The 22,733-nt window shown below is 43.1% G+C and overlaps 1 protein-coding gene across 7 annotated transcripts in view; it reads left to right on the forward strand.

Moving 5' to 3' along the window:
- LOC135394090 (protein scribble homolog) overlaps window positions 1-22,733 on the forward strand; it is a 94,660-nt gene that overhangs the window by 45,944 nt on the left and 25,983 nt on the right. For 6 of the 7 annotated variants that reach the window (XM_064624587.1, XM_064624586.1, XM_064624588.1 and 3 more), the window contains 13 exons: window positions 9-101; window positions 183-824; window positions 1,989-2,243; window positions 3,105-3,215; window positions 3,760-3,822; window positions 4,874-4,990; window positions 7,802-7,918; window positions 9,492-9,554; window positions 9,644-9,850; window positions 13,218-13,274; window positions 13,765-13,857; window positions 14,741-14,947; window positions 20,618-20,821. In XM_064624587.1, the coding sequence (XP_064480657.1) occupies window positions 9-101; window positions 183-824; window positions 1,989-2,243; window positions 3,105-3,215; window positions 3,760-3,822; window positions 4,874-4,990; window positions 7,802-7,918; window positions 9,492-9,554; window positions 9,644-9,850; window positions 13,218-13,274; window positions 13,765-13,857; window positions 14,741-14,947; window positions 20,618-20,821 (2,229 nt within the window). The remainder of the gene's footprint in view (window positions 1-8; window positions 102-182; window positions 825-1,988; window positions 2,244-3,104; window positions 3,216-3,759; window positions 3,823-4,873; window positions 4,991-7,801; window positions 7,919-9,491; window positions 9,555-9,643; window positions 9,851-13,217; window positions 13,275-13,764; window positions 13,858-14,740; window positions 14,948-20,617; window positions 20,822-22,733) is intronic. The other variant, XM_064624592.1, reaches the window with a different exon arrangement.

Below are 22,733 nucleotides of genomic sequence, written 5' to 3' on the forward strand. Positions count from 1 at the left end.
CATTGCAGATAATTTATACGACTCTGATTCGGGACCACAATGGACTGGGATTCAGCATTGCGGGGGGCATCGGGGGAACGCCGTACAAAGATGGCAGTCAGGTAATTACGACGGTAGCAGCAGTCTCGAATGATAAAAATATTGTACCGGATTTAAAGTTATCTCTCGTTATCTACCCGTAGGGTATCTACATCTCGCGCATAGCCGAGGGAGGAGCTGCCACTCGTGACGGCAAGCTCCACGTTGGTGACCGCGTTCTCTCCATCAACGGCATCGACATGGATGGTGTGCGGCACGACCAGGCCGTCACCCTGCTCACAGGGCTCGATCGTTTCATGCGACTGGTAGTCCAACGTGAGCAGCTCGTTCTCCGCGATCCTAACGCTCCCAAAGCGGCCATGTCTCCACTCAAGACTTCATCTAATCCGTACGGAAGCCTCTATTCGTCGTCGTCTTACATGGCCAACCGGCCGTCGTACCTCGGGAGCTATCGAAGACTGGGACTGGGGACGCCGACCACTACGGCTGACACCACCGCAACAAGCACCACTGCCCCGTCGTATTCTATCTACACCAAGCTGCCTGGCCTTCGTAACGATGCCACGGTGATGACGGCCACCTCGGCACCGCCTCCTTTGCAGCACCAGCCCTACTCATTTCCGAGCACAAGAAGGGATCCCTACATACCATCAGCAGCAACGACGAAAGATGTGCCTGTAGAACCAATTTATGCAAACAGTGGCGTGGGGAATGCTGCCGGAAGCAGTCTGAGGACATTGACGACGTTTCGGCCGTTGGAGCGTACGCAGGATGTCTCCAGCCAGGTCAGCTAAAACAGTGTTGTTGGGAAGGTTTATTTATTTTAGTGGTGTTGTAACAATATTTGAATGGCTTAGCCATTACCACATAGACCCCAGGGGTCTTAAAAATGGGCTCCAAAGAACCCAGGAGTGCTGTGATGTTTTGGGGAGGGGTTCTGTGGCTAGTTGTCCAGCATTACGGAATGTCCATAGTAGTAGTAGTCCATAGTATGTCCTAGTAGTACTAATATGTGTAGCTGCATACGTGTGCCTCAGCACACGGCGGCAGCAGTGAAGCAGCTTTTACCTGTTTTTCTATGTTGTTGGCGCTGAAGACGATGTGTATGCTAATGCTGCTGCAGCGTCGAAGCAGAGACATCACGTTAGTCTGGATCATCCATGAATTTGCATCTGCGCCTCTCCTGAACACTTCTATTGCAGTAATGTCATCAACATCCTCACTTCAAGTTGGCCTCGACATTTCAGTATTTACGATATACTCGTGGTCAAAGACGCACCATCGAAAGATAAGCTCTTGAAACGCATCTGAAGCAGAGGCAATGCGTTCGGCTTCAGTTGCGTGCAAATAAACTACAACTTCCTGCACATGTGCTATGCACTTCTAAGCATGTGTCATGTCGGGAGTAGCTTTTGTTTCATGATGTTGTCCAAAGTATTGTGTGCAGGAGCACATATTGTTCTGCTGTATTCCTTGCACTCAGGAGATGGTACGTCCGAGCGAGATTAATAATCGAGCATGCTTTCCAAGGAGTCGTCGGAGTTATTGGACGCGGAAATACATTGGTTCTTTTGGGAGTTTGATGGTGCCAACATTTTTGTCAAAAAAATTAGAAAGTCGGAATTGTCAGTCTGTGACTGTATAACGTTGTCCTTTGACACTTCATGGGAAGTAGCAAGATGGTCTCATTTAGCGTAGGCGCTGTCGCATCAGGAACATCAGCCAGTGTTTGCTCATGGTGTCCATTCTGAATATTCTCCAAAAGGATTGGTGGAATATCATCCTGATTTGCAGGAGGAACAACTGTGACAATCATTCTCGCTGTCTTTAGCTGGTTTTGAGTTAAGGAAGCTGTGGAAACTGCAATTTTAAATCTGCTGTGTTTGTAAAGGACATGAAAACTGTGATGGATTGGCTGCATCAAATTATTATTTTTTTTTTCCCCCCAGCCCGTAAGCAATGGGCACCTACCAGAGGACGAACCAGCTGGTTTGAATGCAGAGTCCAGTTCTCAGTCCAAGGGTCCCGTGGTCACGGTCTTGGTGCAGCAACCCAATCCCCCTGCTCCTCTCAGTCTGGAGTTTCCAGCTCCCCCCAAAACCTTGGGACGAACAACAGAGGTGATCACAAGGACCACCATGACAGAAACTACGACCACAAGGGTCACCAACAACGTCCTTGCCTTGCCACCCGGCATGGAGGAGGTAAAGACACTGTTACGCTGATCGTGACTATTATTCGTTTAATTTCTTTGTGGAGGGGGGGGGAATATATATTTATTGAAAGGAAAGGTCCAGGTCCATTTCTTTGTGGCTTCCAAATGGTTTTAGATCTTTTGCTGTTTCCTGCACTTGTACTTGCAAGGCTGCTACTTTACGGTGTAACCTTGTTGTAGTGAACCTTCATATAGTGAAGATATGGGCGTAGTGCAGCGGCTGTGGATGATTTTTTCTTTTTTTTTAAGCAGTTTTACTGCAGAAACTGATGTAGTGGACATTTGACACAAAGCCGCATCGTAATTTTTGCCCCTGCAGTTGTGCAAATGTTGCTCACTTGGTCTCATTATGTATTTCAAAATTAAATGTTCTCATGCTCTTCAAGAAGCAGGAGCTCTTTACAATGTAGATGCCTATAGCACAAAACGTAAGCAACAAAGTTGTTCAGGATCTCGAAGCAGAGACCGAAAAGGAAGATGCGGGTGGAACTCTCACAAAGTGGGAAAGACTAAGGACGTGTGTGTATGAAAACATGAATGCTGCACTTGTCAAACGATTTCACCAATCTTGCGCATCAAACATTCCTGTGTGTGGTACATTCATCAAAGAAAACATTGAAGCTATAGAATATGTGCCTGTGTAAAGCATGTAGGTATTTTCAGTGACTGTCAGCTGGTTGTGATTACAAAGCATTCTACTATTGATTAAATGTTATTGAAAGTGTGAACTGCTGATGATATTGAATAGTGCAACCAATTTCACTATTTGAAATTTATTGTTTGAGGGGGATGCAGTTCATATCGTACTTCGAAAACTATGTGTACAAATGATGTACGTTCGACCAATCAGGACGTCACATTGGTGAAAGCTGGTGGACCCCTCGGACTAAGCATCATCGGAGGGACAGATCATCCATGCCATCCGTTTGGAGCTGGCGAGCCTGGAATCTTCATTTCAAAGGTAATTTTTTGCCGTTTCTTTCGTGTCTCCTTCTCATAGGAGCACGTTAATACCTTGGCTAGATAATCTATGCACCTTGCACATGAATGTTGTATGTTCTCAAGCCATACTTTCTGTGTGCCTTTTCTTTTCAGAAATGTGCAGTGTTAAAAAACAAAATTCTGCCTTGTCCTTAGTGCCTCATATGCATGATCTTTCAGAGCGCTCTACCAGTGAGATTATAAATATGTTAAATTTTTCAAAAGATGTCCAAACTCACCATCACCATAGCCGGGGCTCTGAAGTCAAGCTCAGGGAGCCAGTGCCATCAGTCCTGTATTTCATTGTTGCACAACTTCCCTTTGTTGAACAAACGCAACAAGTAAACACACAGTTTAATTCTGTCATCATTCCCAAGCCTGACTACCTTGTTATGTAATTCCGCATGTGGTACAGTTTGAAGACATTAACACGATATGATAACGCCTTTCATGTCAGTTGCCAAAAGTGTGTCGAACACGGTGCTTGGTGACTTAGACATTAAGACATGCATTTTGTGGCACAGATCGTTCCAGAGGGAGCTGCATCGAAGTGTGCGAGGTTACGAGTTGGAGACAGACTACTCAAGGTATGGTCTTTTGTTATTGATCTGGTAATTAATCATCTGCTGTGTAGTTCTTTAAAGAGTAAAAAAAAAACTTCAATAGAAATCTTTGAGGCCCGGAAACACCTGAGAAAATTAATGCTGTGTTCGATCCCTGTTATATGTGAAATGTTCTCGGGCGATCTGTTTGTACTGTGTCCCAAGGTTGCGAGTTCGAACCTGGCTGAGGACACCGGGAACTTAGTGGCAGGGTGCAAGTGTTGCATAGACATATCGTTTTTCCGCAGGGCGACATTAAACGCGATATGCCATGTTCTGAGATCATAGTTGTCTCGTGACTTAAAACCATGAACGTAACAAATTGCTGAGGCTGAATGAACAATTAAGAGGGCATACCAGCTCCCTCTCCCACGTGCATTTTCTATGGCGTACGATTTGGTGCATTTTCTCAGCAATCAATTGCCAAATTTTGATACCTGTGGTATCGTTGGAAAGAGGACGACAACATCTGGGGCGTGTAGGGCCCGGAATTTTAGAATTTGTCCTATGCTTCTCGTGGATACCCTCCAAACTTTGATCATAAAATAACTGCAAACAATTTCAAAATTCCGTGCCCCACACACATGTTACAGATCTTTCCAATATGACCACTTGCATTAAAATCTGACTGCTGGTTACAGGAAAAAAAGCTTCAAATATGCGCCATACGGAATGCATGTGGGGAGAGACAGAGCTGGTATGCCCTCTCAGGACAAACACATTAGGCCTCACAAACGCCCAAGCAACGGTATGAAAGACAGCAGTTGACGGAAAGTCTGCTGCTGTCTTCCAGATTAAAACCAAGAATTGTCGATCAATTATCTTATCGCCGATAAGCTACCCCGGTAGCGCAGCATTGTTATCAGAAGCTGTGCTGAAAATGCAGAAGTCGCTGTAGGTGTAGGAGTCCTCCGGAAATAGTAGCAGCTCTGCGAATTGGTGCCCAGAGTCATAGCTGCCATAACTTTCCTTTGTCACAGTCGTGCAACCCTGCAAGACGTTGCCTGTGTGCTGGAAACCTTGTGTGTCATTGCAGGTGAACGGCGTGGACGTGACAGGGTGTTCCCACCAGGAGGCCGTCATGGCATTGCTGGACCCGTCATTTCAGGTGGTGCTGTCCGTACGTCACGACCCCCTGCCTCCTGGTTGGAAGGTAGGAGAACTATCTTGTGACTATGTGACTACTGCACTGTAACTGTGTAAAGTGCCAATGTGCTACTGTGAAGGGTTTTGTTATCGTGTGCTTCCATGCCAATACTTCTCCACGATGATTGTCCAGTCGACCAGCTGGCACCACACTGTGCGCATCGTGTCCTGTTTTTAGTTCTTAGCTTCATCAAATCGTGCTATTTTTAATCTGTCTTTGCTTATTATAACATTCAGGGTGTCAGCTCATGGCTGCCTTATTTAATGAAAGACTTGTCATTTTACTTCTGATGAGAGCTCACAGTCACAAATTATACAATCAACTAGTGCCTGTCTGTAACCTGGATATCTAAAATTGTGGCTACGAGGACTACAGTGTAATTCACCTTTATGTGTATAAGTGACGAGAAAAGTGCAGTATTTTAAGCAGTGTAAATACTCATACATAATTTACACAATGAAAGAATACTAACGCAACAGCACAACTATGTGTGGAAGAGCCAGTGACGAATGCCTTGAAAATCATCTTTCAACTCAAGCTCGACCAAAGAACCTTTTTCTGCCTCTGCATCATTCATCCCTCGAAACACTTGCAGAAGGAACTCTAGGCTCAGGACCCCTTAGTTTCATTTTCAATTTTGTGATGGTGTTTTGTGACAATGTTAGTATCCAAGCTATCTTCGGCCTTTTATGTCGTGCCTTACGTTAAGACGGACGTGAATTATGTGTTTCCTTTTGTTCAGATCTAGCAGAATTTAGCTGTTTTCTTAAAACCTTGCAATAACATTTGTAGTTCTGTTGTGTTCGCATAATGTGCACATTTACTGTCAGGAGTGTGCAGTGTTAAAAAAAAGTGTTGTTGTTGCAAGTGCCTTGCTCATAGTGCCTCATATGCTGGGATTTTTAAGTGGCCTTTACCAGTGAGATTCTATTTGTTATGTTTTTAAACCATAATTCACCGTGACAGCATCTTTTATTTAAGTGTCGTTCGCCATGAAATTCACCTTGTTTTATTGCACTTTTTTTAAATATGTGTGTCAAAACTGTGCTGTTTGTGCTGTGGAATGCTATTACAAATTCTTGAGTGTTTGTAAAAACAAGAATCGTTCTTTAAGTTTTCATGGAGAACAGTTTTCAGAGACATTCTTTTGACTTGATGAATAAAAATTTGAAAGATAAAAATGGTCTGTTTTGTGATAGTGACATTCACATTCACATGGTTGCACATGCAAGTTTCCTCTACGACGTGCTGTGTCTTGTTTAAATTATTAAGTATTGCTAAATTTTTTGTGAGGTAAGAAGCATAACATAGATTGAGAAAAGTACATACATAGTTTGGGATGAATGGCAGAACCAGTGGCGGACTTTTTTTTATTTTTCTTCTGCTGCTGCTTTTATAGTGGCATATAAACATTCGACAGTCCTAGCTAGAGTTTTTGTGACCTTACTCTTCGGACGCTTTCGAAAAAATGCAGCCTAAGAAGTGTGCTGAGGTCTGTTTTTTAAGTTTAACAACAAAATTTGTTTGCTTTTTCTTTGTCAAATGTTGTCTTAGAAAATCACATCATTTTTTATTCTCTTTTTGTGTCTGCTGTTTGCGTGCTAAGCTGGATCCCATTGACGTTTCTGTAAGTATATGGCTTGGCTTGCAACACAGGCAACATTCCAATGTGTTTGCACGTGTTTGGCTTGACAGTGTATTATACTTGGTTGGTATTTAACGTCTGCACCAAAGCTTGTGGCCGTGCATATTTAGTGTTTTTGAGCACAATGTTACCTTAGCGCCTTAGTGATTGGAGTGGTCTTATTTTTTGTAAGAAAGAAAGAAAAAAAACTCTAATAAAGGATCATGTTAAGTGGTTGTGCCGGAATGCATGCCGTTTTGGTAACAGGCAGGATAGTGATCATCAGAACTGTAGTGTTGAAGAAGAAGAGAGGTCGAGGTTGAGAGTTGAGTTGTTGAGAAGGCAGAGCCTTCGCCTAAAAGTTAACATCCTTGTAAACTTCCCTAACTTATCTGGTAGACACCCATTTTTTTTTATGAAGGTCCCTACCTCTGATGACCACAACTCTTATTTGCAAGAAGTAATTCACGAAAAAACAATTCAGTGCCACTGCACATGGCGCTTTCACTCATTGTTTTTATTTTATTTTTTTCTGAATTACTTGTTGACTTCGTCCCGTAGGCACTTAGATGCTCTATGTGTCGTATTTGTCCGTAGATGGAGCTGGCCTCGGCTCATTTGCCAATCAGACATTTATTTTGTACTTGCACATGCTGCATTTGTTGGTGGCATATTTGGGTGTTCACCTGGGCCTCGCATGGTGTGCAAGCAAACTAAGAGGCTTTGGTTTAATATTTTATTTCATTCTCACTACATTTCTTATTTGTGAATTGTTATCTGCAAAATAAAATAAAATACATTTCCTGGTGGTCATTGAAAGAAATCATCTTCAACTCCTTTGTAGTCCCTGCATAATAAAACCTTTATGCAACACGTCGCTGTAGGTGGTCTGATGATGCAAAAGCATGCTAATGGCATTGTGCGCTGATATTGTGCTGTTTTGACGTGACACTCAATGAATGTGCATGCTGCTTTCACATACTTTTTAAATGTAATTCTCACGTTGTTGGCTATTCACAAACAGTGAATTGCACAAGACCTACCCTGCAGTTACATGTAGCTTTTTGTATGGAACATGCTTGACAGTAGTTCAGAGTGTCCTGCATGTTGTGCAAGTTTTTATTATTTTTGTTTTGTTTTATCAAGCGTGTATTGTTTGGTAATATACGAGGGTTTCTTCTTTTCCTTTTCAGGACATCGTCATCATTCGAGAGCCTGGAGAAAAGCTGGGCATGAACATCAAGGGCGGAGTTCAGGGTCGCTCGGGGAATCCCAACGATTCGACGGACGAAAGCATTTTTATATCTAAAGTGAGTAACGTAAACGTCCTTCACCTCCCATTCTTCATAATTGCTAGTCGCATTTGGATGCATGTATGTTGGTGGTTTGAGGAACAAACCTGAGGATTTTAGGGATGCAGGCTACAACTTAGTTGTGCTAGATTAATAAAATGTTAAATGATGAACCAGTTAACCATGGAGTTGGAGACGAGACTTCTCCCTAATGCCACGAGCACACTGTTTAATGCAAAAAGGGCAGGCATTGGAAATGTGCAAAATAAGGAATTCCGTAGATAATTGCGTAAGTTCTCCCACTGCTGGCAAGCAAACAGGAAAGAAAGCCTAGTCAAAACCGGTATGTGGTACAGTTATGTGTGCAGATTTCACTCTCATTAAAATTAACAACATTGACTGTAACGTTGTGCAAGTAAAGTGGTTGGATGTGCGACAGTGTGTTCCCGGTTTCCTGTCCTTGTTTTTTATGTCTCCTCAACATGGACTTGTACCAACCAGCCCAATTGCTTCTTCATGTAGAAACTCCCATGTCCGGGAAAAGTCAATAAAATGACATGCGGTAAAAGGACCTCACTGCAGCACTGTGTGTCGTATGCCAGGGGAGCTGGCTGTGACACGGCCTGGTGTACTAGAAGCATCGGCCAACGAAACAAAATCGTTCTCGTGGTTGTTGTCTGCTCAAACGTGATGAAAGTATGGGACCATAATCATGGCTTGCACCAATGAGGGCATGCTATGTAACTAGCGTGCATTGTTTTGATATCCATTTCCAAAGCAAACATCATTCACATTTCTCAGCACATGCGTTCCCATACAGCATGGTAGAGGCGGCCGTGTGGCATTCTAAGACGTTTTCCGTAGCTTTCCACTCCATAGAGTGGGGCTTTCCATGTGAAAGTGCACCACAAAGTGACACATTACCGCAGTGCCGTCTGCCATAGGACACCAGAAACTACTTTTTTGTCACTCCCCAAAATTGCCATTTTCTGGTCGTTTGCCATTGCTTGCTTCAGTGGGAACTTGTATCTTCTATCCTCCTTTCTTCGTGCACTTAACTGAGTTGACATTCCTGCATAGACTTCTGTCCCGAGTTTCGTCATTCAAAGCGATAACTCTTTTGTTTCGTTGGTGGTAGCCCCGAGGTCATGCCGAAGACTGGGAGGTGGAGGGTTGGAATCCTACCACCAGCTGTGCTGTCTAAGGTTTTCCTGGGTTTTCCAGCAGTCTTTCTAGACAAATGCCGGCACAGTTCTCCCTGAAGTTGACCCAGGACACATACTAAACCCCCCCTGTTCTCCACTCCTTCCTGGTGTCCTCTCTCCATCTGTCCACATCTGTACGCCGTTCTCTGTCTGTCATAGCGTCACCGTATCGGGATGTATGGAACATTTGTATTAGCTGATTCACCTATGTATTAGCAATGTGAGATGCACATCTTACTTATTTTCCACCCAATACATATCCATATAGCAAGATTTTAAACCATATTTTTACCCCCGATTTTCAAAAAAGAAACCCGAAAACACAAGAGTCTACGTATAGCACTTCACGGGTGCCTTGTTTTCAACTTGTTTGCATAACAATGCAGATCAACCCAAATGGTGCTGCTATCAGAGATGGCCGACTGAAGCCGGGGATGAGGATCATTGAGGTGAGGTTATTAAAAATGAAATTTGTCCGTGCAGAAGTTAGTTGTACCACAGCTGCACTGTCATGGTGTGCGTGCCTCTTGCTCCGCAGGTGAACGGCACATCTCTACTGGGTGCTACGCATCAGGAAGCGGTGAACATCTTGCGCACAGCAGGCGACGCGATTCGTATGGTGGTCTGCGACGGATATTCACCACCCTCACCCACGGATACAATGAGGTCGACGGACACCCTCAGGTCGGCTGCGTCCGTATCTTCTATTGACCACGAAGATGAAGTCACCCAGGCCGTACGCGAGGTGATGTCCTCCGCTAAAATCTGTGTGATTGGCACGGACAGCGTAATATAGCTTGACGTTGCATTTTTTAAGAGGGCACGTTCAGAAATATGTTATAGGTAGAGCCTGAAGTTTTAGGGTTTTACCCAATTCTTCCCCAAATTTGCACCCCGAATTGAAGGTTAACTCTTTAGGGTAAAACCCGATTTTTGCCTGGCAAATTGCCCTCACTTGGATGTCTGTAGGAATGCACTACCTTGCTTACTTAGTACTACCTTACCTGATTCTTCCCCGAATTTGCACCCTGAATTGAAGGTTGCCTCTTTAGGGTGAAACCCGATTTTTGCCTGGCAAATTGCCCTCACTTGGATGTCTGTAGGAATGCACTACCTTACTTACTTACCTGATTCTTCCCCGAATTTGCACCCTGAATTGAAGGTTGCCTCTTTAGGGTGAAACCCGATTTTTGCCTCGCAAATTGCCCTCACTTGGATGTCTGTAGGAATGCACTACCTTGCCTACTTACTACTACCTTACTTGTTTGGCAGCAAATGCAGTTACATCACCGTTTGTACCAAACCACTAGAGTTAGTTTGAGTAACTGAGCCCAATTTTCCCCCCGAATTTAGCATACTGGAAGTTTTTTCACCCGAATTCGCACGAATTTAGTGCACATGTTTATTTACCCAATTTTTACCCCCCGAATTTATTTCATAGTTTTATTAGCTTATCCATAAACAGCACGATGGCCTTCTAATGTGGTACAATGGTTCGTACAAAACAGTGGAACATGAATTAGTAAAACATTGTAAAGTCAAAAACGTCAGTCACAAATTTCATTATTATAAAGACGCTGCACACAGGCCAGAGGACTCAGTGAGCTAAATCTTGGAACATTAAAAACACGACACTGGCGGAAAGTTCTCATTGGAGCATGAAAACTAATTGATTTGATCAAACACTGGCTATCGAAAATGGCATGAACGCATTTGCACAAAAATATAATCTCTCGCTTTTTACGTCTCGCAACCAACGTGTCTAAATTGCAACGACTCAATATTCTGTTATACTCATAAAAATATCATCTCCCGAGGTATCTATCGAAGTAAATTCTGGTAAATCGGCGTTGTACATTTTCTATGGTAGATGCCAAAACATTTCCAATACAATTCCATACAACGGAGCAATACTCTATCTTTTGCAAGACTAAAGAGCGATATAATCTGATGAGACAATGAGGATCGCTGAATCCACGCGTGACCCTTGAAATAAATCCCAGCACAGAGTAAGGCGTGCTAATAATACAGTTAACATGTTCGACAAATTTCAACTTACTGTCTAAGAAAACACCCAGGTCGCGAGTTACAAGTGATCTCTTCAAAGGGGTATCCCCCAGCATATACGAGAAGTCAACGGAAGAACGTTTCCTCGTAAAAGACATTACACATGTTTTCGATGCGTTTAAAATTACTCCATTTTGTCCACACCATAATTTTACATTGTTAATTTCACTTTGAAGAACAAGGCAATCATTTGTCGAAGTTATAGGCATGTAAAGCTTAATATCATCAGCGTACAGCAGTATCTTCGCAAAATTTAAGTTAAAACATAAGTCGTTAACAAATACATTAAACAAAAGAGGCCCAAGTATTGAGAGCTGGGGAACCCCATCTACAGCGTAATATGGTTGCGACAAACAGCCAGACACACGTACAAAGTTCTTTCTATGTGTAAGATAGTCTAAGAAAAATGAACAGAGAGGATCACTAACACCATAACAATTTAACTTTGACACAAGGGCATGGTGCAAAACTAGATCGAGCCTTTGAACAATCGAAATAGACACAGTCAACCTGACCCCCTTCCTCAAATACAGGACATACATCATTCAAAAAGCAAACCAAGTTAGATTCAGTGGACTCTCATAAAACCATGCTGATGTGGTACGATTTCCCGTTTAAAATAATGCGTGAGGCGGTTACACAGAGTGATTTCGAAAACCTTGGCAAATGCAGATAACAGTGATACTGGACGGTAGTTTTTAACATCACATTTGTTCCCAGACTTATATACGGGAATAACAGTGGTATTCTTCCAAAGTTTAGGGAATCGGCATGTCAATAAGGATAAGTTAAAGACACGCGTCAGGGGGGCAACAAAAAGCTCAGCACAGCCCTTGATAATGAAAGAAGGTATACTGTCGAAGGCTAAGGGCAATTTCGACTTGAGCATCTGGATTGCAGTCAGCACTTCAGAAGAATCAATGAAAGGTGCATGAAAGTAATCATCAGTTATTGAAATAGGCGTGCATGGGTAACTTGCCTCTTGTGAGGCGTAAACCGAAGAAAAATGATCCGCAAAAGCGTTGGAAATGTCAGAAGGCAAATCCATCCTATTTCCCGAAGGGTCATTAACATGTGTGATACTTTCGCGGTTGGAACCTAGTTCCTTTGTGTAGCGCCAAAACTCTCGCGGATTACGAACTAAGTTATTTTGAACAGAATCAAGGTAACCCATTTTATCACGACGATACAGAGCCTTCGCTTGTTTTCTACGTGTGATGTACATTGGGTACGAAATAACATCTCGTAATGTTCTGAAACGACGATGGAACTTCAGTTTTATTACGTAGCGCACACCGAAGTTCGGCGGAAAACCAAAAGGGATAATTTTGTTTCCTCGCACAACTCCTGGGAACATAGAGATCAATACCTTTTTTAACAGCAGAGGTGAACAATTCGACAGCAATGTCCGCATCGGACGCGTCAAGAACTGCAGACCAGTCCAGACATTCAAAATATCGATATATATGCCAAGGTAATCGCCCTTGGCGAACTTGTAAGTGATTTTTTCACATCTATTGGACGGCGTTGAAGTAAGGTACAAGGATAACAAAAAGGGAACATGCCACACGTCCTCTCTCACCAAAGGTTCTCTGACAGTTTCGATACTTTCCACTTCGCAGTTTGTGAGGGCCAGATCTAATACGTGTCCTGCATCATTTTGGAATGTATTCAACTGTCCTAAGGACAGGGAAGACATCAGAAAAAGAACAGAGTCCACCTTAGACGCAGATCTATCGTCAGAAAGTGAGACACGACGTGGAGCAGTCCAGTCAATGTTGGGGACGTTAAGAAGATTTAGAAAAAGATATTTCCCGAAAACATCAGGCTCTAGTTATAGGCTAGCTGAAACAGTGTGATGTTTGGAAAAGTCTGACCGTGAACTGTTGATAGAGTTTGCTTACAAGAAGTACATTCAGCAAGATTTCATATGCAGTCTGTTTCTGTTTCACACTGTGGATTATTAGCCTGCATTTAAGCATGCCACATTTTGTTAAACTCTACAGCAATTTTGTATCATGACATGTATTTTTTTACCTATACAGGAACAGAACACACTGAAAGAAACGGCACAGTGGGAGAAAGAAGACCGTGATCTCGTGGTATGTTTTGCTTAGCTGATGCATGTGCTAGTCACAGCTCAAATATCAGGTTTGTTCACTGGATAACGCATTTATTTGTGTAAACAAGTCACATCACAACCAATAAGAAATGTGATAGTTGGCAGAAGTTAATCTTGCATTATAGCCACAAAAACACAGCAGTTGTGCTGTCCTTCTACGTGTCCCTTTGCTTTGGCAGCTGTTATCTAAGCTGTGTCATCATAACATTACGTGAACAAATTCTGATGTTATGCAGAGATGGTGAAACCAAGTTCTGCCGCAAAATGCGAAGACATTGTCTTCACACGATAACGTGGGACTAACGTGGTGTAGAGAAAACCACATGGATTCACATGGACATGTGAAATGCCTTGCTTTAACAGGATGGATATGCTTGAGAAATCTCGAGTTGTGACAGTAAAAAGACGGTCATGTAATGTTGTCTCGTCATGTCACGAAGGACATTTGGTCTGTTGTGCTTGTTTCGTAGGAACGGCTGAGGAAGGAACGTGACTTAGAGGGCTACGCTGTCGTGGGTCCTACGCAGTCTCACGGAAAGATGGTGGCTACTATTCCTGGTGAGGTGAGTAGCACATTCTGAGCTCTTCTGTTGAACTTGAACTTTCATGGTGCACGTTATACATAGAGTTCCTCGTTTTGGATTATCAACCCGATTTTTCATGATATACTTGCACCCTAAACGCACTTTCCGAAATTCGGATACAGCCCGATTTCTACTGGGAATCCCAGAGGTCCTCGAACTTAGGTTGCCACGGTAAGCCCCCAAGTGTATGAGTCATGATAATAGCCAAAACAGGTCACAGACAGGTCCCACCCTGATGACCCTAAACATGAGCTTTTGTGGAGATGGGACACGTGTTGGATTTGCCCCAGTCACTCACCGCCCCAGTTTCAAGAGCTTCTTGTCTGGTTACCTGTTTCGATCATTGCGAGGGCCATAGACGGTTACAGAACACAATAATGAGGTGTAGATATGTAGCATCTGAGTTTTTGTACACTGGCAATGTTTTCTTGTGCTTGCTGGTTGCTGATTGCTGAACTCTCCAATGACATAGGAATGGGGAAGGAAACTCCCAGTTTTTAACCACAGCATTGCTAGAGAAAAAAAAAAACTTGTTGTGCATCAGACGTTTTCCAAATTCCACTAGTCTTTGAGGGTGCGTGTTATAAACCAGAAAGTACGCTGCTAGAAGTATGTAACGTTCACTGCTGACATTTATTGTATTTTGAATATTGGGTCTTTGAGCAACATTTGATAATAAATAAGAAAATCTCGTTTTCGTGTCTGTGGTCTCCCTTCAAAGTAGTCATTCTTCCTTTCTTTTTCCTTTTGTTTTGTTTTGTTTTGTTTTGTTTTGTTTTGTTTGTCTAGTCAAATTATTTTCCTACAGGATTACAGTGTTATGCAGTGCTTCCGTAACTATGTTCATGCCTGTTTGCTTCAGAGTTGCAAGGTGATAGCCTCTCTGGACGGCAAGTCCGTCGAGCAGAAGGTGATGGAAGTTGTACGGGCCGCGGAACAGCTGGTGTCTCCCGTACTGTCGGCGGCCGCCGTGGTGCCTCCAGTGCCCAATGAACAGAAGACAACCACTGTCATCATGACGAAGAAATCTGTCACCAGTCAGCAGCAACCCTCCTCTGCAGCTGCAACGGTGAGGGTCTGCTTTAAGTTAATGTTTTGTTCTATGTCAGTCGTAGCATGATAATGGCATGTTGTGCATGTCCCAACTCACCATCTGAACTTCTTGAAGCCACAAATTTTGCCCAAGCTTCTAGCTACACGGAATGTAATCTTTGTACAAATATGTTGTGCGCAGTGGCCTTAGAAAACAAACTGATCGACTGTTGGGTCAGTGACTACTCTTTTTCTGTAATGGTGTAGCACAATCAGTCTGCTAGGTATAATGTGGCATGTCCTGTCTCTGCACCCATATGAGTTGCGCACTTGCAACAGTATATGGTAGCCAGCGATTTATAGATTACCCTCTTTTGGGTTAAAATTGTAACAGTAGTTTTGTGACCCTGTGTTACTGCACAGCAAGCCATGGTCTTTGGAAATCTATTAGTATTGTTACTTTTTATGATCAGCGCAGATCTATAGGGTGAGCAACATGTAACAAAATTTTGCACAAATTTTGCATTTTGGACAATATTTGGAGACATGGTACGTCAAAAGATGGCGAGTAGATTTGGAGACTGTTGCTGTGGGCCGCACCCATTTTATGCTCATTAGCTCTCTCGCTAATTAAATATTGACGTGCTAATTGCAAAGTTACAATCTGCCATGAGCGCTTTCCAAGTGTATCTCTCCCACAAATGTTCAGAACCAACATGCCATTCTTCTCGCTCTTGAAATGATGAGTACAAGCAGGTAATTCAAATTTCAAGTCTATGTCAAGTCTCCACAACGACAGCATCTGATCTATTATGCATCCTTCAGTACATTGTATCTGCAAATTATGAAATTTTATTCCACGATCTGCAAGAAAACCTTGATATGTTTGCGGATATGTGTGTATTTATATATATATAATTCTAAAATTCAAGGCCATGCCATGACACAATAAAAAGTAATGAGGCGTTGACAACAAGGACATGCGAAAGGGAACTTTATGCCTACAAGACAGAGCGACCACTGTCACAATGTCGGCATGTTTGGTGTTCGTATAAATAATTTATTTAATTATTGAAAGTTTGTTCAAAATTTATTTGTTGCTTTTTCTGTTCTTGCCGTCTGTATAGATATACAGGGTGCCCTGACCTTAACATGCACCAAAATAAAAAACAGGCTCTACGTGAATGAAACCAATTGAATATTGTTAGCAATCATGTATTTTAACAATGAAAAAATGGCTAGGAAGCAAGTGAGCTGGTGAAGATGATGCATAATGTAAAAACCCTGAGACTAGGAAACACGAAAGGACAGACACAACATGAAGTCTCTGAGACTTCGTGTTGTGTCTGTCCTTTTGTGTTCCCTAGTCTCGGGGTTTTTACATTATGCATCATGTATTTTAGTCCCAGTACTTTCTTTGCTTTTTTTCACTGTGCCCATTTATTTGAATAGATAAGACTAATTAGGCAATGTTCAAAATATTGATGGAATGGTGTAGATGCATGCTAGCTTGTGGATAAACTCGATGATAGGCAAGCCTGAGTGACGGGCAAGACACGTAAACAACACAACATGAACACACATTCGTGTTGTGTTGTTTACATGTCCTGCCCATCGCTTAGGCTTGCCTGTCATTCAGAATATTGGTACTGCTATCAACATTCAGTTGGTTTCATTCGCATAGAGCCCTTCGTCTTTTTTGAAATCTTATCTTAGTGCACGTTAGTTGGCACCCACCCTGCATACTTGTATATATGTAGATGAGTAGAGGTTGTGAGGTCAGCGTTGAGATAACGAAGGTAGACATGTATAATGCCAGTGCTGACCTAGACAGGACACCTTCTAGCATCTGAAATATTTATCTATCTAGAACAGTGAGAACACTAACACTTGTTTCGTTTTTTGTAGTGTCTCAAAACAAAACTAACACCAGTGTCGTTCCACTGTTTCTCTTTCTTCCCCTCTCCTCTCTTTTCATTCTCCTCCTCCTCCTCTTGCTTCCACCCTGTAGTGATAAAGGGGGGTGGGATCTTCTTCTCATTCACGGCACTCACTCAGCTTGCTACTCGCACTCTGGTGCCCCCCCCAGCACAACCCCCCTAGTGGGGGAGACGTTGGAAACAGGGGATCAAAGAGGACCGCATGCCATTTGCGTGCTGCCATATCATTCTACAAACCTCCAGTGCCTTCACGCCGCAGCGACTGTGCTGCTGGTTTCTCCACAACACGTGTGCATAACTATATATCATGACGGCTCAATGGAAACGCTTGTTACTTAACCCCTGATTGTTATATTGCACTGGCAAGGACTGTGACTTGCGCGTATTAATTCTCTCTCAAGACTACCACATTTGGAATCCGCTCTGCACCAACGTGCTATGACTGCTTTGACATGATTTCTGGCCAATGATACGTGCATTAAATGCCCAATCTATTTTCAATTTTTTTTTCTTTACTAGTCTAAACGGGCTATAGCAGCACTGCTGATTTGGGTGCGCAAACCTGTGAGTGCTCGAGTCGAGCTGAACATGCATCTGGTGGTGGTGGTGATGATGATCTCGGAGGCTAGTTGCTTTCTAGCGTGCGAACAACACAATAAAGGAAGACATACTATTTATTGAGAGCTCTGCTTGTCCCCCCAGAAGAAACAGCGTGAAGATCACAGGGGACAACAGGAAGTGATGCAAACCACAGGCGCTGCGCCTACCTGTCTCTGCCCAACCCTTGCTGATATATATGCAGTATCCCATGATTGGCTACATAAATTTTGAACTAACTATAAAAATCTTGGTAAAAGTGGGCCTTTGTGGTGCTTTTGACAAAAGAGGTATACTCTCACAATTAACGTGTTGGTGTAACTAACACACTATCTACAGCCAAGCACTGTCTACGCTGACAGCATGGCTGGCACATACCACACAGGGACAGCACAGAGCAGTGACATAACTAATGCCCCCCCTCTGTGGTGCTGGAAAAGAATTACGTTAATTATGCGAGCAAATATGATACATCATCACCTGCCTTAAACTAGGTAGTTGAAGGTGGGCAGGAGTTATGCCTTTATGGCCCGGTGTCCTTTCCTTTTAATAAATATGAATGAAAGACAAGGAGGCTACCAGGTGTACAAATACAACCCAGAGTTGAGATATGATGTCAGAGATGTTCGGCACTGCCTGCTACATTATTGCATCATTTTGTCGGACGGCAGTCTTACGTCGAAATGGTGCCCAGTTTTACAATGGGAGTTACAATTTCCCTTTTGAGCTTTAAAGGACGACAGAAACGAAAATAGGCTGCAAAGCTATTTGCCTCATATTGCGATGTGTACCAAAACAATCCGGAATTCGACTTAGATTTGCGTATATTAGTTGAAATGCCGCCACAATCGCGATATAAAATTCGGCATTGGAGCAGTCTGAGCCCCTGGTGAGCGTCGCCGCGCCGCCGTAGCAGACCACGGAAGTGACGCACGTTGGCTCTCCTGTTGGAGTTCCTGACTTTCATTTCGCTTCATTTCGTTTGGTGTTTCGGCGTACGTCTAATTCCTGCTACGGGGAAAGAACGGAGACGAAGAAGCATGTACGAACCCATCTCTCATAGGATATATTGTCTTCAGACTTCCACGAGATCTCCGAATCAAACATCTTCAGGCGTTATTCAGAATTCGCCGTGTTTGTGCCGGGCAGCCGCACATGGAGCGCGAGAGATATTTGACGTCACGCGCTCCTCAGATTTTCGCGCAATGCTTGGCGCGCTCCATGGGCGATCGTGTCGAGTGGGCTGCCCAGCGCTCTCGTAATCGTCAGAAATATGGCCATCCGCACAGCGTACTTGCAAAGTACTAGTGGCACCATAATTTTACATATTATTTACACCTTGTTCGGTCTCCTTTTTGCAATGGACAAATTTCGTTTCCGTTGTCCTTTAAACTTTCAAAACTGTCAGTGATGATAGGAAAGAGAGCTGGAGCTGGGGAGGAGCATATGCAGCTTCAAGTGGTTCACGTAGATTTATATGCTGTGTTTTGTTTAGAAAATTCCATGCAAGAACAACAAAATTTTTGTCAAGTGTGCATCATGTCCACGCAAATCATTGGACAGAAATTATGGCAACAAGAATAAAGTGAGACCTAGTGCAGCAGCTCTTGTACATAGACAAACCTTCAAGGAGCGGCGAATCAGTTGATGACGTGGCGGTCCCTTTGTTGCTGCTTGTGCTTCATTTGCAGAGATTGCACCTTTTGGCTTCTTGCTATCATGTTGCAAAAATGTTAATATTCATCTCCATCAAACATTGTCAGTTTCTGAAGGGACACTAAACATATATCGGACCCTCGGGAAAAGTGCAGGGCATGTGATTCCATAACAGCATTAACTGTATTTCTCTCGTTGACGTTGAGCTGAGGATCTGTTCTTGGTACGTTGAGACAGTTCAATTAAACTTTTTTATACATATTTATCATATTATATATGCCAGTCGCTCACTCTCGGGTGCCTGTGTTAGTTGCGAATCCTTAGACAAGTTAGCCCCCTTCGTATCTATAGATGAACCCAAGGCTGAACCGTTGTTACGGACTTAAACTTCTATGGACAGTGCAAGAATTAACAGTGTTTGAGGTTGTCTGTTAATGTGGGCTTTCCTCTTTCTTTATATTGGTTCATGAAGGTGTTAAGGCAGGGGGCCAAGATTTGTACAAATATCAGCAGTAAAAATTTTGAAATTTCTGACCCTGCATCTCTCTGTATGGGGACATCTCTGTAAGACTTCCTCGAGCATCTGCTCAACTTTTTTCATCAGCGTGATGTTTCCTTTCTGCTTTCTGACACATCTATGCAGCCTTCTTTAAATTTTGTTTGTGATTGTGCCTGTTCTTCTGCGTTTGGTTTCATGTAAGAATGTTTTTACGTTAGGTTGGATGGATATAGTTTTATTGAGGTACTTTCTTTGGAATTCTGCCAAGAGAATGTTTGCTAGAGCTCAACGTAAATATGGCTGCTAGCATACAAGGCATATCTGCTGAGAAACAACCTGAAAATTAGATTGGTTTGATCTCATCCTCATGTAAAATGATTTTGTTGGGTCTTGAAAACTTTGAATGTAGACTGCTTGTAATCTAAACCTGCTTGCAAGACAGCCTGCAAACATTAATTTGCACCACAGTCAGCTTTCAGAGCAAGTTTGCCCCCCACAAAGCTTGGAAGCATCTGTATTTGGGCGCTGTCATTAGGCGTTAGGCAGACTTTTGTCATGAAGTCCCATACTATCCACTGGGAGTGTCCTGTCAGGTTTGCAGTAACATTTCAAGGGCGTGACAACAAAAGATCACCTTCAGCTATCTCAAACAGCTTGAGTGACCCCCTCACCTCAATACCGATAGCTTCTCCAGGGGCAGTGTTCCATAGCACATTTCCCGTTGCACCTACTGAAAGTCAACTTGCTCTGAAACACAAAACAGAAGGTTGTGTTGGGGCATGAGGCAAAGATGCAACTGCCATCTCAGCCAATCAGAACATTCCTGACTCACTTTTTCCTGGCAACCCCACACATTCTTTTTTTTTTTTTTCTTCTTCTTTATTTCTGCCTTTGGGTCACACATGCACACTGTGTTTCTTTTCAATTTTTTACTCCTTGATTTTTATGGGTTATTTGACACTCCCTTTCTTTTTCTCACCCCTTCCTTTCTCCCTTGCACGCCTCATTTCTGTAGTTGGCTGAGGAAAGTCCCTCTCCCGTCTTCCCCCCATGGGGTGACTTGCCCCTCCCTAACCCCCCTGCCTCCTACCCGACGGTGGGTAATGGGGAACTGGTGGACGCTGGACACCCTGCGGACGAGTTTGTCTCTGTCCCGGACCCTATCAAAGCCTCAAAACTCTCTGCTGCTAAGCCTGTCCCTCCTCCCAAACCCAAAAAGGTAGGAGGACACCTCAACTCATCAACGTTGTACTCCCTGCAAGTACACAAGGAAAACTAACAACGAGGATGTTGGTTTGTTCAGAAATCTGTAGTTCGTGCAACTCCTACTGTATGTTGCATTCCAGTGGAGGCTGTATGAAAGAAAGGTCTTTTTAAAAAGGCAGAGAACAAATTTTGTTTAAATACGAGCACATTTGGTGTGATAGAAACAGAGCATTAAAGAGCACTTGTGAAAAAAGTAACCTTCCAGAATGGCAGAACGAAGCTATCGACTGCATTTCTTCTGGTACCTTAAGATCTCACCCTGTATTTATGCATTTACAGTAAATTTATGCAATATGTATATAGATCAGTACCATGTTGATTTTTTTCTCAACCTCTGTCAACGGCCTCAATCGCGGTCCTGTAATCATCTTGTGTACTTAACGGGCACTGAGGATTAACAGTTGCAGTTGGGATCTTGTTCTGGAAAACATCATCACGGAAATTTTTGTTCGGTGGTAGAACGGAAAGACCCCTCCACTATTTTTTTCTCATTTCTCGCTGCAACCTACTGCGCAGCAGATAACATGCACTCCGACGCAAGAATAATGATCGTAGCTGACCTCTAGTGTGAGAGAGGGGTCCTTGAGAGAAGCACACCCTTTAGAAACCCCTCCTCTTCCTTCTGAGAGTGGGTGAGTGAATTCATAGGTGAATGAGTGGCACTGACGTCACTCAGTGAATGTCCCAAGTAACACTGCGCCGTATAGCGAAAAATTTTTGGTGGGGAACAGGACAGAATGACTGCATGTTAATGCTATGTCACACTGATCAGACTACACCAGGAGATTGGGACTCCAAGGCAGTTTTTGTAAACCAAGTTGTGCAGTGATAAGATAAGAGTTTAGCAAAAATACTTTGCACGGTACTTTTGATAGAATACTTGACTGATGAAGCAGAGTTTCGAGCAATGCTAAGTGTCGTTTCATTGCTCCTTTAATAACGGTGTACATGCAGTAGAGGTCTCACAAAGCGACAGTAGAGAACTTCTGTGTTCAGTAACTGGGCAAGGAGCTGTGGTACAACAAAATACATCTGGTGAGGCAGAAGCCAAGAGAAAATGCAAGTAAAAAGGACATGCATGAATCTAGGTTGTCTGCATGTGTTGTTGTCATAACTTCAGAGTGTGCCGCATAGTAAGAAAGGAACAAAAATAACTAACCCTGAGTTCGGACCCAAAATGGACGCCATATAATTCCTAGGTTTCCATGATCATCAACTAAAAGCAAGCGTGGCTTCAGATGTCTCCAAATTATATTTCCAAGGACTTTGTCACGATGATTATGTCAGTGTAGAACAGCGCATTTTCGCTGCGGAAATCGTAAGTTTCCACGTTGCGAATCCTGTCATCAAATGCTTTAGAACATATGAATTGTGTAGCAGGGACATTTCATATGGGCGTCTGTTCTGTGAATGCTTGTCCATTACACCTTTATTACTTGGGTAGGTGCATGCTATGGGGAACTGTTGCAGCAATAAAACTGATAAGGTTTGACTCATGCCCTTATAGCATCCAAAGGTTTAGTTCCTATGTTGAGTGAGTCAAATCAAAGAATAGAGCTCCCCGTGTTGTGTAAACATTGCAGCGACTGAAGCACCAAAGTGGTGGGTAGTGGCCACCCTTGGAACTATTCGCGTGTACTGGCACATATGACCACGTGCGTTTGTTTTGCCCACCAGTGGGCAGATCACATGAGAATGATGTAGTTCTCGGGGAACTCTATTAGTGGTGTTTCCTGTAATGTGTCACCACAAAAGTATTGCACAGAGAGAAAACCTGATTACGAATCCTCCTCCAATGCTTCAGTTGTAGTTCCATTGTATTGTATTAGACGGGGGTATTGAAGTTGTCGTTCTTTCCGTGATGA

Source organism: Ornithodoros turicata, chromosome 5, assembly GCF_037126465.1.
Source record: "Ornithodoros turicata isolate Travis chromosome 5, ASM3712646v1, whole genome shotgun sequence".
NCBI classification, from domain to species: domain Eukaryota; kingdom Metazoa; phylum Arthropoda; class Arachnida; order Ixodida; family Argasidae; genus Ornithodoros; species Ornithodoros turicata.